Genomic DNA, 18,477 nt, shown 5'->3' with positions numbered 1-18,477 from the left:
AGATCTTTTCCTTTTGTAATTTTTTCTAGAGGAAGTTTTGTGGGAGGATAACAGAATGTGGAGGAGAGGAGAGCCTTCGTTGTCTAGCACTTAATGAAACTGGAGAAACCATGCAGTCAACTTGAGGCCTGAAATGTCCAGATGAATCATGTCTGTCAAGTGAGACAGAAGGTTTTGAGTTAGATCTAGAATCAAGAGTGGGTACAGAAGATGAGGCCAAAGGAAGGGAAACCAGATCTAATGAGGCTAGTACAGGGCAATGAGTATGAGTATAACTGTACTCTTCAATAGAGATGCTTTCTGCAGAAATGTGGGAATGAGAGGTAATGGGACAGGCATAAAGAATACCAGAGGGCTAATCATGAAGTAGAGCATCCATTGATGACTCCCCCAGTGGGAAGATAAGGGCAAAGAATCTGTTGCACTTGTTGTTGAGGGGAAATGAATAAAGGCTGCAGCATGGTTGACCCCATTGATGGAAAATCATCTCAGACACATTTTTGTTGAGACCACTCATGAAGCATCAGAATAGACATGCTTAACTTGTCTGCAATCATACTGGACCTCCCCCGGATGTGCACTGCTATCAGAAAGCGACTGGATCAGATCAACCATTGCCATACACTCACAGCTTCTCGACAAAGAGGGTGAGATCTGATTCCCCCTTGTTTGATGCTATACCAGACCACCAATATATTGTCCTTCTGAAATGCAATAGTCCCTGTTGCGACAGTGTTTTGGAAGGCTTGCAATGCTAGGAGGACAGCTCTCATCTACAGGACACTGGTATGCATGTTGGCCTCCTCGGGGGACCATGTGCCTTGGACCATCTTTACCAAGAAGTGCCACCCACACTAAATCAGAGGCATCCATGGTCACTATGGCCTTGGGTTGAAAGTGAACAAAGGGATATCCTTATTGCATTTGATTGGAGTGGATCCACTACAGCAGGTAATTCTTGCAACCTTGTATTATTTTGACTTGACTGGATAATGGTTGTTGAACAGACGACTGAGCTGTGAGTGTCTACTGAAGGATTCTTACAAGGAACATTGTCAGCAGTACAAGGGTGATTGCTGCCGAAATGGACCCCAGTGCTTGGAGTACCAGACAAGCTGAAAGAGAAGAACTCTGAATGATCTTTTTGACCTGGAACTGAATTGTTTGAATCCAAGACAGAGGGACAGAAGCTATTTGAGTGACCATATTGAAAATGGCACCAATACATTCTAGAGTTGGAGTTTGACTAATTTGAGATTTCATGGAATTGATATATATCCCCAGATAAGAGCTCAGATAGACTAAGTAGTCTCATCCTTGAATTAGTTGATCCCTGGTTGGAGTGGTCAGGAGTCAGTCGTCCAGATATGGAAACACTCTGAATCCCCGTAGCCTCAAGTGAGCTACAGTTATTGCCATGCACTTGGTAAACACCCTGGGGGCTGTGGTGAGACCAAAGGCAGTACTCTGAATTGGTAATGACTGGCTCTCAGCCAGAAGCATAGATATCACCTGGATCATCTATTCATTTTGATGCAACAGTACACATTCTGAAGATAGTACAGTTGTGTAAAATGTTACCATAGTGGTAGATGTCTTTCTCTTCACTGTTGCAGTATTCCTTATAAAAGGTATCCCCTGCCAAGGAAAACCCAATGCCCAGAAAGCCTTTCGCTTGCTATGGAAATGCCATACATCACATGTATGCTCCCTGTGTTCAGCGCAGGGAATAAAGGTGACTTCCGAATGTACCATCTCAGAACTTAACTCCAAGAAGGAATGCCAGTCCAAGCATAGAGGTACCAGGCATATTCGGAAGGGAAAAGGACCAGGAGGCGGGAGGGAGTGAATACTGCAACAGTGAAGAGAAAGACATCTACCGTTATGGTAAGATTTTACACAACTGTACTATCTCCTTCCATTTTACAGTTGCAGTATTCCTTACAATAAAGGAGAATGTAAAAGTTCATAAAAAAGAAAAAAAGGTATGAGGAAGGACCAGCAGAGCCCTCTAGGAACCTACGAAGGAAGGCCCTAGCAAAGCCAGCTTTAGCCCTGCATATCATATCCAACTTATAGTGCTCAGTAAAAGTATGCACAGAAGTCCAAGTAGCTGCCTCAAGAGCAGATTTAGTATCTACACCCTTGAAAAAAGGACCAGAAGATTCCACAGCCCTAGTAGAATGAGCCTTAACTGAAGAAGGATGGCTCTTGCTATGAGAAGAACAAAATGAAATGGCTTCAGATATCCAAGAAGAAATAGTTTGCTTGGAAGCAGCCAATCCCAAAGATCTAGGAAGAAAGGAAACAAAAAGCTGATCAGATTTGCAAAAAGCTTTGGTCTTATCCAAATAAAATTAGAGTTGTCTATGCACATCTAAACTGCACAAAACCCTCTCACTAGCCGATTGAAGGGAAACTAAAAAAGTGGGCAAATGAACGGACTGATTAAGAGGCAGCTCATTCACCACTTTGGCCATAAAAGAAGGATTAGTACGAAGGGACACCTGTCCTTATGTAAAAAAATGGCCATAAGAGCTTGCAGCTCAGACACCCATCTGGCAGAAGTAAGGGCCAACAAAAGAACAGTTTTCCAAGAACAATGCTGCAAGAAAACTGAAACAGCAGGCTCAAAAGGAGCCCGAGTCAATTTCTCCAAAACAAAATTAAGGTCCCAGGAAGGAGGGACTGGTTTCCTGGGGGGGGTCTAATACGAAGGATGCCATTTAAGAAATTGTTTAACCTCAAATCTACAGGCTAAAGGGGGGTGCTAGAGGCAGACAATCAGAAATAGATGTCAAGTGGGCTTCAACAGAAGAATATGCCAACCAAGCACTGAGCAATTCATACATCTAGAGAGTCAAAGAAACATCTACAGAGAGTGGATCCAGGTTATGAGAAAGGCACCAAACAGAAAACTTCTCCCTTCTGGATAAGTAGGATTTCCTAGTAGTGGGTTTCCCTGCCTCCTGCAGGACCCTAAGCACATCCTCAGAAAAAAAGGTGTCTGTATGGAATCAAAATCCTTCCACCCACAGTGTCATTTGAAGAGTGGACAGGTGGGGATGGATGAGAGATCCCTTGTCTTGTGTGAGCAGGTTCACTTTGTGAGGTAACCTGTGATGATTGCCCTTGGCAGAAGAGGGAACCAATGCTGTCTGGGCCAAAAGGGGGTCACCAGCAAGATTTTGGGAGCATCTCGTTTTATCTTGAACAGGACTTTTGGAATGAGAAGAAGGAGAGGGAAGGCATAAACAAACATCTCCTTCCAGAAAAAAGAAAGGGTGTCCACCTTCCAGACCAACATGGGGCTCTGGCACAAAAGATAGAAAGTTGTCTGTTCAGAGTGCAGACAAATAGATCTACTTGAGGAGTACCACACTGGTGGACAACATCCAGAAATACATCTCTGTGAAAAATCCACTCATGGGATTGTGAGATGGACCTGTTCAGAGAGTCTGCCACAATGTTCTGACCTGAGGGAATGTAAACAACCTGAAGAGTCAACTTGATACTGGATAGCAAACTCCCACACTTGAAATGCTAGCCTGCACAGGAGATAAGATTTTGCCCCCCCCCCCCCCCGCTTGCTGACATACCACATAACCGTGGTGTTGTCCGTCAGCAGCTTGAGGGCCCCTGGAGTGAAATGTGGATGAAATGCCTGAAGAGCCAGCAGAAGAGTGCTCATCTCTTTGATATTGATGTGGTCTTTCTTTTGTTGAAACTGCCAGAGGCCCTGCATTTTTTTAGAAAACCAAAGGAAGCCCCCATGCCATGTCTGAAGCTTCTGTGAACAGCTCCTGAGAGGAGGGTGAGGTTTGAAAAGGAAGCCCTGGATTGAGTGACAGCTGCTGAATCCACCACTAAATTTCCAGCTTGAGGCACGGAAGAATGGGGGCTATGAAATCCAGGGGATGAGAGTGCTAAAGCCAAACTGACTTTAGAAACCACTGAAGTTTTCTCACGTGGAGCTTAGCTACAGGGAGCACAGGAATAGTGGGGGCCATGAAACCTAGAGCTCTTAGAAATTCCCTGGATGCAACTGGGGGCAGAGGAAGAAGGGACTGAAAGAAGGCAATGTTCGTTAAGGTCTTGGGAGGACTCGGGGATGCCAGCATTGGAACAGTTTGGATCCTGCATCCCAGAACCAGATGATCCTATGAAGGAGTCAGAAAAGACTTTTGGAAATTTAAGGTGAACCCCTGACTTTGCAGGAGGGAGATGGCAAAAAGAAAATGCTGCAGTAGAATCTCTGGACAGGATGCCTGAAAAAGGTCTAAGTAAGGAAAGACCTGTAACCCCCATAGCCTGCAAAAAGCAATTACAGGAGCTAGGCATTTGGTTAACACCTTTGGGGCAGTAGAGAGGCCAAAGGGCAAAGCAGAAAACTAAAAATGCCAGTAAGCAACAGAGAAACATAAGAACCTCTTGAAAATAGGATGAACAGGGACATGAAGATAAGCAACTTGTGGTCCAGAGAATATTTGAGGTTCAGAGAAACTAGAAAAGCCTGAGGAAGCAGCACAGGAAGAAAACATCCAAAAGGAAGGAAGCTTCAAAAAGGTGTTTAAATGGGAGAGATCCAGAATGGGTCTCCAAGTGCCCTCTTTCCTGGGGACCAAGAACATTCTGGAATAAAACCCCTTCCCCCTTTGAGAAACTGGAACTTCCTGAATAGTTTCCCGATTCAAGAGACCCTGAAGCACCTCTGGAAAAAACTGCTAATTGTTCCTGATGGAGTTGAGGAATGCCCATGAAAGGGGGAAGAGATTTCCAGAGCATGTAATTCCATTATTCTCCAAGGGTAAGAACCCATGAATTTTGAGTACTCTTTACACAAACAGGAAGACACAGGGAAAGACAAAGAGAAAGAGGAATCTGGCTGAAAAGTACAGGATAGTCAGACAGCACCTGTTTTTTCAGGAAAGAGAGATTTCTGTGTGGTAGTAGTCTGGATAGCTTTAGCAGAAGCAGCCCATTTTCCACACTTTTTACCTTTGGGAGGAGGGCAAAACTGTATATGAACAAAAACTGACAATTCCTTTGGAATTTAGGTACATGACAAACAAAAATATGTTTCAGCTCTTGTAAGGCCTTGCCCTTTTCCTGTTGGGACTTCAGCAGAGGCAACATCAAACAAATGCTTGTTGCCCAGAGGAGCACCCATCAACTTAGACTTAATATCATCAGGCAGGGGATGAAGCCTAAGCCAGGAATATCTCCTCATCACAGAGAACTGCTGCATCATAGCTGCACTAAACAGAATGGCAAGCCACCTAAGAGGAAGTCCCTAACAATGAGAGGGAAGAAGTCATCCCCTCGTAGTCAGGAAGATCAGAAATTACCCAAAAGGCCCGAGAAAGAAAGGCCAAAATATACCTAGTCATATGGCTCTGATAACTGACAGCAAGTAAGCAGCAGTAGCTGAGGTATATACCTTTTTACCTAGCCTTTCCATAGCCCTGATGTCTTTATCAGAAGGAAGCAACTTCATAGACAGCAGTAACTTAGATGGCTTGTCAGATAACAGACACCACAGAAGGGTCAGCAGATGGACACCTACAGAAAAACTTGCAATCATCAGGTACCTTATAAAACCTATGAGATTTCTTGGGAGCAGGGGGCTGGGAATCAGCTGCCCCAGATGCAGTATAAAAGGCATCCAACAGGGCAGCCAAAACAGGAGGGACAGCAGAAGGTCTATGAGAAGCCATTTGCAGAAGCTCATAATACCATTTCTGAACATCAGAAACCTGGGCACAATCCCAGCTAATAAAATTCCATCATTCTGGAAATTGTGTCCCCAAAGGAATCTCCTCAAAAGGAGTATCAGGACTAGTGGACCCCTCCTCCTCAGAACTAGTGTCTAATGGAGAAGGAACACAGTCTAATGGAGATGGAATTTGGGAAGAATAAAAAAGGATTCATCACCTGAATCCCCTTCCTCCTCATAGGAATCCTGTTCCCTGGCTCACTTAAGAGGAGTAGAAGACCAAGGGGAAGCTGGAACAGAAACTCCTTGAGGGGGCTTCAAGGCCATAATGGCACTGAACAAACCTGAGTGTAATTCTGCCAGTCACTGTGAGGCTACTTTGGAGGCCCATTGGAAATAAACAGCCATGGCTCCGCCTGAACATCTATAGCGGACATCTTTAAAGCCTCCAGGGACATGTGTGATGTTGGAACCTTGCTGGCCTCCACAGTGGTCATGGCAGAACAATCCAACTAAAGGGTCAGGTGATCCTCCAGGCTTTCACTAGCCTCAAGAGAGACAGCTGGTGGAGGTGGCGTAAGCGAAGAATCAGACCTAGCTTTCTTGGCCTTTTTCTTCACAGTTCCTTCCATAACGTCTTTCACAAAAAGCTTAAGACATTGGTTTGCTAAATATATGGCCAAATGTGAAAGCTGACTACAGAGGATCTTCATGATGAAAGCCTGAAAAATAAAACAGGAAGTATGGTTGTGGGAAGCACAGAGACAAAAACACTGCATGTGATGATCTTTATGGAGAATCTGTCTCCCACACTAGCATTTACCCTTCCTGGATGAAATGAACCCCACAAGCAACAAAACAAAAGGAAAAAGATAAGAGCAAAAACCCCAGTGGAGAGCTTACCTGAAAAATGATTTGGTGAACCAGCAAAGGAAGAAAGTATTCAGACTGATGATCAAAGATGGTGTTCAGACTTGCGGTAAAGAAATTCTGAGGATGGTACATCCAGATGTCACCTTCATTCCCTATACTGTAAGTAGGGAGCATGTGTGTGACATATGGTGTACCCTTAGCACCCTAAAGGCTTTGGTATACTGGCCAGATGTCATGCCGCCCTTGGCAGGGGATCCCTACTGTAAAGAATACTGCAAGAGTGAAATGGAAGGACATCTACTAAGCACATCCAGTTGTCCCTGTACAGAAATGACAGAATGGACTGAACCGTGACTATTCAAAATTTTGTATGTTGAACCGATTGATTTAGTTTGTTGAGATCTAAAACTGGTCTCCAGTCTCCTGTCTTTTCTGGCACTAAAAAGAATCTTGAATATGTTCTGGACTCTTTCTGTTCTGGGAGGACCTCTTGGATGACTCTTTTTCTAGCAGCTTGTTTATTTCTGGTGCTGCTACTTCCCTCTGACTGGATTGAACATTAAGGATTTTGTTTGATACTAGCATGGGGTGGATGGGAAAATGGTATTATACAATCTCTGGATATTATCTCCGGAATCTTTTGTAATTTGTAGGCAGGCTATCTGGTGCAGGGATAGACAACCCCTGATTGCCTCCAGAGATGGACAGTCAGGCCTCCTTTCAGGAGTGTTGACAGGATCTATCAGAGAAAGTATCCCTGGATACCTGATTATGCAGGCCACAGTCTTCCATTTGAGTTCCCCCCTCTGCCCCTGGGGGGAACAGTCTCCACACAGATCTTGGCAGGGGCCCTGGGATTTCTTGAACCATATTATCCATCCACCTCATTGGTCCTTACAGAAGGTCTGTTGAGAAGTCCAAAATTGTATGCCCATAACAGACAGGGTTTTCCCTTCCTGCTCGCACCTAGATTGTGTCTTTCACTTTGGGGCTGAATAGGGAGGTTTCATCACAGAGAGCATTGAAGAAAGAAGATTTAAAGGGTTCTGCAAAATCACATAAGTGCATCCAGGCATGTCTCCTAATAGGAAATGCCTGAATCCGCCACCCATGAGGTACCTTTAGCCACACGGGAGATCAGCTTCATGGACGAGTTTGAAATAGACTAAAGGGTAGCCAACTGTGAGGAAACAGTTTACCTGGAGGAAATGGTCCCAGACAGGGATTTGGTAAGTTCTTTAATCAAATCCCTTTGAAGTCTTGTGAAATGTGCCAAATAACTCAGTGACCTAAGGGTGAAGGTCACTAAAGCATAGACATCCTTCCTAAACCTGTCCAGCAACACAGACTCCCTGTTAGTGGGGGTGGACAGAGAAACTTTGCTCTGCCATTTCCTTTTCAGTGACCACCACTACGACCATGACATGAATGGGTACTCCTTTACTCCAGTGTGGTCTATCTTTAGTTGTTCCTGGTATCCTGTCTGGTCTCTTAGGGACTGGTTCAGTTGTGCCTGGTTCCTTCCACACCCATTGAGAGACAAACTCTATGAGCTTATCAGCAGGCAGAGTCACCCAGGAGGTAGATGGGCCAGCCCCAAACACCTCCAGAAACAAAGACTCCTCTTGGGAAATGTTATCAGGGGACCAACCACCCCTTTGTTTTAGGAGTTTTAAAATGTCTTCAAATGAGACGTCATTGGGTGTTGATCTGGGGGACCCTTTCCCTTCATCAAAGTCAGTGTCCTCAGTGACAGACTCTTGTGGGGAGTCTAAATGCCTCATTTTACATTTCCTATACCTCCTCAGAGCACCCAACCAAGGAGGATCCCCAAAAGAGGAAGAGAATACCCTGCTGGGTGGCCTAGAAATTAGTTCAGGCTGGCTCTCTCAGTGGAATGGATGACTGAGGCTCTGAATGCAAAATCGAATGGGATTGGGAAGTCTGAGTCAAGGAGGGTACAGAAGTCTGAACTCTAGGTATCGAGAAGAATCTCTCCACTAGCTCGAAAGCAGAGTGGCTGGGAGAAGCATAAACTGACAGATCCAACAATGTAGGCTTACAGATTGTCAGCCCTCATTGTTCCACTCATTGTTCCACAGGCAAACCACCTGAGGAGGAAGTAGGAGCTGAGCTATCTACTGCCTATGCTCCAATGGGAAGAGAAGGATACAACAACTTCAGAGTTAAATCCAACCCCCCCTCCCCAAGCCAGTAGTGACACTTTAGTTCTGAGTTTCATCTGAGTCTGAAGTACTCGGGACCGAACAGCTCAGAGACACCATCAGAGTCAAAGATGCCAATATCTTCAAACAGAAATATGGATCAGAGAAGGAGCTATGATTGGAGGATTCCCATTTGTGTTTGCATCTTGAGGAACTTCCTCATCATATTGTCCACATCTGCCTCAGATATGCTCCTGGAAGACCGAAGGAATTAAGTCATGGAAGAAGGTCCTGAGTGGTGACACAGACTGCTAATCTGCTCCGATATTAGTTAAGGAGAATGGGTCTGGGGTAATTTATCAGATCTTGATCTTGGATATGATGCACTCAGATCCAGCTTTTTTCAGAGGCGGCTCCAAGGATGAAGATGAAGCTGAAGCCAATTTGCGTTCTGCAGCTCTCTTACCAGATTCTTTAGAAAGGGAATCTCCCTTTTTCTCATCTCTTGGGGGCTTGAGCCCCAGAAGCCATTGGTGAAGATTTTGAAGGCAGCAAGTCCCTAAGCATTAATTTGTTTTTCCAGTCAATGAGAGAGTGGGAGTTGAATCCCTTGCAAACGTCACATTCCTAGGCCGTAGGCACATAGAGTTTGGTCTTTTGTGGACAAATGTCACACATTTTTTTAAGATAGTTAAAAGGGGAACGTAAGAGACATTCCCAATGATGGTAAAAGAGAGAGTACTATTAAGTATAAAACAAGAGAATACCAACTATGGTAATATATATATATATATATATATATATATATATCTATATATATATCTATATATATATCGTAGAAACCTCCCTTCGTAATAAAAAATCAAATGAAACCACCCAGAGAGCACAAAAAGCGCAAATTGTCTCTGGCAACAAGATGTCAGAAACTAAACAGTTCAATGGTTGAAATCACATATAAAGTCAGTCCAGTTGTAAACCATTCAGGAACAAACCTTGAAGACCCTGTTTTGCTGTCGACAGGTTACACTAGCAGCAAAATCACTATCCGTTTCAAATCCGCCCAAGCGGAATTAGAATCAGAGACTCCAATTCAATGGTTTCTAGGTGTATGTCAAATAAAATCCAGTAAATCCAACTAATAATCCAATATGTGGACGAAACAGTCACGATGTATTAAACAAACAAATGTATTAGTTAGCGCTTTCACGGCAAACACAAAAGCCGCTTCTTCAGACAAACCGTGCGCTCCACAAAGCGCCAAATTTAAAAATAATGAAACCATGACTCAACCAATCAATGATTGCATCACGCTTAAAGCGCCTCTAACCTCAAAGATCAAACTGAGTGAGACTAACATAAATGAGTATAAATAGAAGATCTCATGAAATAAGTACAAAAGTACATAGACATCATAAAAACATCATAAAAACAAATATATGTATATGTATAAAACTCCTGTGTATAATATTATTTAAAATAAATCAAGATGCATGAATATAAGTGTAACACACATCAAAAACAGTAAAATGGCAGCAAAAATCTAGGGCATATGTGAACTAAGCACTAACTAACACTGAAACTAAAACTAAAACTAACTAAACTAACACTGCAACTAAGCACAAGATTTACTGTTTTTGATGTGTGTTACACTTATATTCATGCATCTTGATTTATTTTAAATAATATTATACACAGGAGTTTTATACATATACATATATTTGTTTTTATGATGTTTTTATGATGTCTATGTACTTTTGTACATATTTCATGAGATTCTTTATTTATACTAATTTATGTTCGTCTCACTCAACTTGATTTTTGAGGTTAGAGGCGCTTTAAGCGCGATGCAATTTTTGATTGGTTGAGTCATGGTTCTATTATTTTTAAATTTGGCGCTTTGTGAAGCGCACAGTTGGTCTGAAGAAGCGGCTTCTGTGTTTGCCGTGAAAGCGCTAACTAATAAATCTGTTTGCTTAATACATCGTGACTGTTTCGTCCATATATTGGATTATTAATTGGATTTACTGGATTTTATTTGACATACACCTAGAAACCATTGAATTGGAGTCTCTGATTCTAATTCCGCTTGGGCGGATTTGAAACGGATAGTGATTTTGCTGCTAGTGTAACCTGTCGACAGCAAAACAGGGTCTTCAAGGTTTGTTCCTGAATGGTTTACAACTGGACTGACTTTATATGTGATTTCAACCATTGAACTGTTTAGTTTCTGACATCTTGTTGCCAGAGACAATTTGCGCTTTTTGTGCTCTCTGGGTGGTTTCGTTTGATATATATATATATATATATATATACATATATATATACACACACACACACACACATATATATATACATACATACATACATACACACACAAACACACACACACTTTTTTACATAGTTTGCAGGGTAATGAGCCTTACTTTAGCAGCAGGGTAATGAGCTTTACCTTAGCAGCATGTAAAACAAGTACAATCGTTGGTTAATTAGGGCACTTTTTAATACTAATTATAAACTGACTTTTCCAGTTCAATGGCCACTGCTGTGTTTTCCAAACTTGCTGGCAAATTTCAAGCAAAAATGTAACTGTAAGAGTTTAAGTAAGTCTACTGAAAATCTATTACTTCTTACAGTTTTTCTATTAGCAATGTTTTCTTGGGTTCATTTAACTTAACTCTGTAGTCTAGGATATCTGATTATAGAGTGAAGAAATCAGTGACATTAGAGTCTTTCTTATGTAGCTCTTTTGTATATTCCTACAACCTCCTCCTAATTTCATCTGCAAAATCCCTTGTACCTTTGTCTTTATCATGATCACTTTTAACTGGAAGTTTCTTCCAAGTATTGCCAATCTTCTCTCTGAGTATTGCCAATTTTCTTGAAGAGCTCTCTTGTCTTTCTCATCCTATTATCTTCTTCCAATTTTTTGAAATGCGAATTTAAATATGCCTGTTTATCTCTTCCAGAGATGATGCTTGCGGAGTGTATACGATGCAGACGAAAGGCCAAAGGCCTGGCAATCTACTTCCACCCCCTACATGCCTTGTAAACTCTTCAGATGGCATCAGTTGCTCATGGGGATTATACAGGAATCAGACTTGACAGTATTTGATGGATGAATTCTTTCAAAGCATTTCCCAGCATACCAGTCAACTAAAACGCCTATGCATGGATGATCATTGCATAAGTCTCCTTTAAACACGTGTCACTTCAGGCAGTTTCCACACAAGTTGTATAAAGACACTTATTTAATGACAGATTAAATAGGTAGACTACTAAATCTTTTAAATCATCCCCCATAATGGATACAATTGTAGAAAGCAATCTTTCTGCTCCTATACTAAATGTTACACTGTCTTCAACCTCAGTTATACCACTTTCAGAAATTGGCAATATTGCACTTCCAAAAGTCAAACTGCTTAGTTTAGGTTTATTATTTTGCTGTATGTTAACTGGAAATGTGTCAGCTAATGTTTTAGCAATACCTTTGAGGTCTTGATAGCGTTTACTGTTATGGACAAGAGTACTAATTATTTATGGCCTCTTTATGCTTATTAACAGTAAAAGCTGTGTCATTACTATCTAAACTCTGAGATAGGACACAATTCATAATCTGGTTTACTTTTGTGAATAGCTAACCATATATCTTTAGATATTCTATTTATATTTATTTCAAATGAATGATGTCTTAATAACAAATGTGTACGCTATTTGTTACAAAATTTACCAACACATGTAGTCTATTATATAAGGTCACTAAAAATTATGAGCGAGACCCATCTTGGGTACACAAATATCACCAAGTCCTTTCTACAGTTAAAGATGCCATCAGTGCTCAGTAGTACATCCATTAAATAATTTAAGCCATTGCCATAAAAACAGTTCACTTTTAATTTTATTATAATCAGCTGAAGAAAAATGTCTGTAGATTCCATAGTAAACTAACTTCTTGGTCGTAGAATATAGCCACAGGATAGCACCACTGTGTTACATTACCCAATGGTGGTATTAAGTTAGCATTACTGATATACCCATATCAATTACATAACATTAAATCTAATACCATACTTGTTACCTTGTGGGGGGAGGTAAAAGAACCAGCTTCTTTAAATTATGGTCATTAGCAAATCAAAAATACGCATTCATACAGATTAGAACTATGACAAAATTCCCTGTCAATGGATGGAAACTCCAAATTACCAATAGTTTTATCAGAAATGCTTGGATATTACTTCCAAAAACTCTAAATGATCAGTGCATCTCAAGCTAGGTGTTCTGTAACAAACAATTATATGACATGTACTACATAGAGTATGCTGATTACTCTATAAAATAAGCAAGTTATACAGTAGCCTGCCACCAAACCCAATGATACTGCTTTCAAAAGTGCACAACAGCTTGTGTTATGCAAGTTTCAAATAATATTATGATCGGACGACTCACTGCTGCACATGTAGCAGCCACTAGAAGAGAAGAACTGTGTTAACATCTTTAAACATTGTGATATACTTTGAGATGTCATTGCAATAAACAAAACACAGCAAAGTCAAGTTTGGTGAGGTGCACTCTTTTTCTAGCCACTGAATCCAAGGCAGCACTAAATATTTAGAGCTTTCAAAGCTGAGAGACATTTTGTACTTGTTTTCATTGTAACAAGTAGTACACTGAAACAACAAAAATGCTATGTGCTACAAAAAGTTATGACCGAGTTTCTCCAATCATAACTCTTGTTATATGTTCTCCACAAGGATCAGACTCACTCACCTCTCAAGCTTTGCTCTTCTCTGGAGGTGAATTTCTTGACATTCCTGTCTCACACACAAGTTGATTATAAGAAGAAGCCAGATCATCCTCTATATAAAGCATTCAGCGAGAACATCAATTTATAATAATTCCATATCTGAACTATTTATTTTAATTGTACTTATTTGTTGATGGGGTGCGAATAAGGTCTTATGGTAGATTTTGAGGTTGTGGAGGAGGATTTTAGTAGTTCAGAAAACAGATTCATATCCATTGTTTTGGGAGTCATTTTAAATTGCATTAATTCTCTTCATAGCTTAAAGTAAAATTAGAGGCATGCATTTCTTTAGGTTTCTTATATTTTCCTTCTAAAAATCCCCCATTAGATTTCACCATCTTATCTTCTTTTTTCTTTTCTTTGCCTCTACGCTCCCAACAAGATAGTCTCAAGAAAATAAAATGTAATTTAAAAAACAAAAAGAAACATTTTTGGTAAAAATGTAGTACAGCCTAACACACACTAAAAATGCTTTGCTTTATGATCTGCAAAGAAATTTAAACACATGGCCAATTAGTGCAAGGCACTACACAGACAAAATTACTTTGGCATCAGATCAAGAAATGAAGCATTCAAAGAGGTGAAAAGAAAGTAAAGTACAGTTATGTACCTACCATAAATGTAGATGTTCGAGTGTATTCACTGTTGCAGTCAGGATAAGAATTTTTTATCTGCTGTTGATGCTGATTCAAAAGGAGGCAGTGTGAGTTTTTCCAAAACATAACTGAGGTCCCAGGCCGGAATTGGTGCTCTCCTTGGAGGCCTAATGTTTTTGGCCCCTCTGAGGTACTGCCTTATTAGAGGATGAGAAAAGATAGGTGGTTCCGTATTGTAATGTGCTGAAAAGGCAGAGGCATGAATCTTAATTGAAGAGAAAAGAAAGGCCTTTGTTCAGCATCTCAGTTAGGTATTGTAAAATCGGAGGAATATTTGGTGCAGAAGCATCCATAACAGCTTTTGAAATTGGAGTGTTTTGAATGGCTACATTATCCGCCATGCTGCCAGATTTAAGGTCCTGATTTGGGCTATGCAGGATGTGATTGTTTTGTTGGGTCAGCAAGTGAGAAGTTTGAGGCAATATCCATGCTGGACCTTGAGACAAACTCTTTAGGATTGGGTACCAGTGCTGGCGTGGCCAGTCTGGAGCAATCAGTATCATTTTTGGCTTCTCTTGTCTGACCTTTAGGAGTACTCTGGGAAGGAGCGGCAGTGGGGGAAAAGCATATACCGTTAGATTTTTCCAGTTGAATGATAGGGCGTCCACTTTCCATGCTTGCTGGTGATAAATCCTTGTGCAAAATCTCTGCAATTGACAGTTGGGAGGGGAGGCAAATAGATCTATGTCTGGGCATCCCCATTTCCTTATTATCATGCTGAAGATTTGTGGATCCAGTTTCCATTCGTGGGGATCCATGAGGTTTCTACTTAGTTCGTCTGCCAGAGTACTTGTTTTTCCTGGTAGGAATTGTGCTTGCAGGTGAACCTGAAAAGCCAATGCTGTGTCCCATAAGGTCATTGCTTGTCTGAAGAGGGGGTAGGAATGTGTACCTCCCTGCTTGTTTATGTACCACATGACCGTAGTGTTGTCCGTCTTTATCAGTAACTGTCCTGGATGAAGCAGGTCCTTGAAAGCTGTCAGGGCATTTTGAACAGCTAGCATCTCTTTTTGATTGATGTGAAGATGCATCTGGTTTGTAGGCCATGTGCTTTGAATACATTTTTCTGCCATATGGACCCCCCGGCATAATCTGATGCATCCGTTGTCAGTGTCTGTCTGGCTGTGGGTAAAGTGAATGGCAGACCCTTGTTGTGGTGACAGGCTTCTGCCCACCATCGAAACTCCTGTTGTAGGCAAGGAATGAGTGCAATTATTGTCTCCAGGCTGTGGCAATGCTGAGTCGAAACACTTTTCAGATACCATTGTAGTTTCCTCATATGCAGTCTGGCACATGGAATTAGTAGAATACAAGATGCCATGAAACCCAAGGCCTGCAGGGTTTTCCTTGCAGATAAGTGGGTTTTTGTTGCCAATTTCTTGAAGTAAATAGTCAGTTGTTTTTGCTTGTCTGGCGTGAGATAAGCCATCTGGGCAGTTGCATTTAAGCTTGCACCCAGGAATATTATCTCTTGAGAGGGCACTAGTTTTGATTTATTTTTGTTTACTGTGTACCCTAGGCCAATTAGTAATCTTTTTACAAACGCCAGATGTTTCAGAAGAGTGTCTTTGTTCTCTGCTTGAATTAGGCAGTCGTCCAAGCAGGGATATATTTGAATTCCTTTTTGTCTGCAAAATGCAATTACTGGTGCCAGGCATTTTGTGAAGACCCTGGGCGCAGTAGATAAGCCAAAGGATAGTGCAGAGAATTGGTAATGCATTGAGCCAGCTGTGAATATGAGGTATCTTCTGCAAGATTGTCTGATTGGGACATGCAGGTATGTCTTTTAGGTCCAAAGTTACGAGCCAAGTCCTCTTGCCCAGCATGGGCAGTAGCTGCTGTAGAGTCAACATCTTGAATTTTGGAACTTCCAGAAACGTATTTAGTATAGACAGGTCCAGAACTGATCTCCAGGTTTTGTCCTTCCTGGGTACTAGGAAAAGTCTGGAGTAAAATCCTTGCCCCTGCTCCTGAACTTGGTACTTGCTGAATGGCCCTCCTATCCATGAGGGCTGCAATTTGCTTTTGTGCCTCTGCCCATTGATTGTGTGGCAGGTCTGGCATGCCCTTTGATCTTGGTAGAGTGTGAAAATGGAACCTGTAGCCTTGGGACACTATGTTCAGGACTCATTTGTCTTGGGTAAGCATTTGCCCTTGATGAAAAAAGTGCTAGTTTTCCCCCTAAGGGGGCTGTCAAAAGAAAACTGCTTGGAACTGGTAGAGGAAAGTCATTGTGACTGTTTCCTGTAAGGTTGTGATTTGTCTTCTCCGCTTTTGGAGGTAGGAGCACCCCATTGTTTAGGCCTGTATGAGCCTTGGGGCTGAGATCTGCCTCTGGGACGCCTGTATCTGCCTCTTTGTGGTCTGTCTGAGACTGGAAAGGACCAATTTTTAGAAGGCCAAAAGTAATGACTGCAACAGTGAAACACGATGAACATCAGAAAACCCTTAGCAATGGTATTTGTAGACAGCAGGTTCACAAAGCAATCAAGCTTTGAAGGAATGATGGGAATAGGCCAGTGATGGCCTTCACAGAGTCTGAGACACTTGTATGTCTTCATTTCTAGCCAGTAATTTCACCAAGATAAAATCCAGATGCTATAATCTGCTGTTACAGTGACTGCCCCTAAAGAAAACAAACAGTTTGCTGTTCTAGTCCCGGTTTAGTTACTCCCGAACTGGACTCTGCAACCTGAAACTTATTTATAAACTTCACAGAAAAGCAATTATGACTAGTAAGAATTAAAAACAGACAGCCAAGCCAGATAGCTGGGTTTGTTAAACATTTATAACTTTCCAGCCATGATTTACTGCTAAAAATATTGGTTGACTTGTGCTGAATCACTGACAACCTTTCACCTTTGCAAAAATGGAGGATCTGACTGGAAATGCCAGCTGCATGTCAAAAAATGGCCATAAGGCTGCATTCTTTGTATATGAATATTTTCTCATGATGCCATGTTCATAGATTTAGAAATGTCAGTGTGAGATGCAAAACTGCAGCAATCAAACTACTCTGAAAGATACCTGGTCAGCATAATCACATCTGTACCGTTTACAAGAGGTTTCCTTGATTCCTCTGTTTACTATTTCTTCTTGCAGTCTATTAAATTATCTGAATGCACAAAGAATAATGATAATCATAAAAAATATATACATATTACTGAAATCATACTTACAATCACCAGTCAGTCACCTCCCAGGATTTCAAATATGGCAAATACAATTTCATTTCTAAATTACAATAAAACATCTACCTTGATTTTTTTTAATTATTCCTTATCATAAGAAAGTAAAAATTTTATTAGCAAAATAGATTTCACCAGACTTGCAGAAACTGAAGCAGCTCAGCCTATTACTTCAAGTCTTGCGTATCTGCACCAAGCACAACCTGCCATGATGTATAACTTAGGACTTTATGCACAATTTCCTGCAAATTCCAATGTGCTTGCACATCTGTTTCTCTGGGAGTACATTTGAATAACACATCTCTGGTTAAGATCAGAGATTCATACTTAAATATTTACTAAGAATAAGCCTCTCAGTCTATGAACAAAATAATCTTACCTGGTAATGTTATTCTTTTCAAGAAGAAATCTAGTCCTATTGTTTGTTTATACTGTTTTCCAAAAGCATCTTGTGCAAAACGCATAGCCAATGATGTCTGGAAGAAAATTATATCAAATAAATGACAGCAAACAACATTAATAAATCACAAGTCCCTAATACCACAAACATACTAACATACGTTTGGTGTACATGGCATTTTTTTTATAAAAAAAAAAAAATTCCACTTGTTTCCTATTTGCAATATTACACCTAATAAGGGTGGATCCCTTTTGCTCCATTACATTAATTGTCTGTATAAATACTCCTTTATCATCCATCATAATTCTCTCTACTCCAGTAAATGAAGTAGGGTAAGCCTCTTAACAGTCGCTCACACACAGCAGTTAAGGAAGAGGTAAAGTATACAACACAACATGTTTCTAGGTTAACATTACCCACAACCAGAAGTGGGTTACTGCCATTATACATTGACATTATATAAGAATAAAAAATGCACCTGCACCAGAAGTCACTCACCTACAGCACTTTCACTGATAGCTGAAGTTTGCCCAGGGTTTATGGCTGTTCTTTTTCATAAAGCATACGTGCAACAGGCATTAAGAAAGGCATATTCAGCCCCATTTAGAATGGTGGATCAAAGAATGACCAAGAAAACATACATGAAACCTCATGAGAAGAACCCTTCATATTGATATT

At 41.0% G+C, this 18,477-nt stretch overlaps 1 protein-coding gene across 1 annotated transcript in view; it reads right to left on the bottom strand.

Annotated features, from left to right (window-relative positions):
• RAB28 (RAB28, member RAS oncogene family) overlaps window positions 1-18,477 on the bottom strand; it is a 769,471-nt gene that overhangs the window by 715,730 nt on the left and 35,264 nt on the right. Inside the window, exon 2 of the mRNA XM_044062586.1 lies at window positions 17,779-17,875. Within this exon, the coding sequence (XP_043918521.1) occupies window positions 17,779-17,875 (97 nt within the window). The remainder of the gene's footprint in view (window positions 1-17,778; window positions 17,876-18,477) is intronic.

This window comes from Protopterus annectens, chromosome 2.part1 (genome assembly GCF_019279795.1).
Source record: "Protopterus annectens isolate FY-2018-M chromosome 2.part1, PAN1.0, whole genome shotgun sequence".
NCBI classification, from domain to species: Eukaryota; Metazoa; Chordata; order Ceratodontiformes; family Protopteridae; genus Protopterus; species Protopterus annectens.
This window is presented reverse-complemented; position numbering and strand designations above follow the sequence as displayed.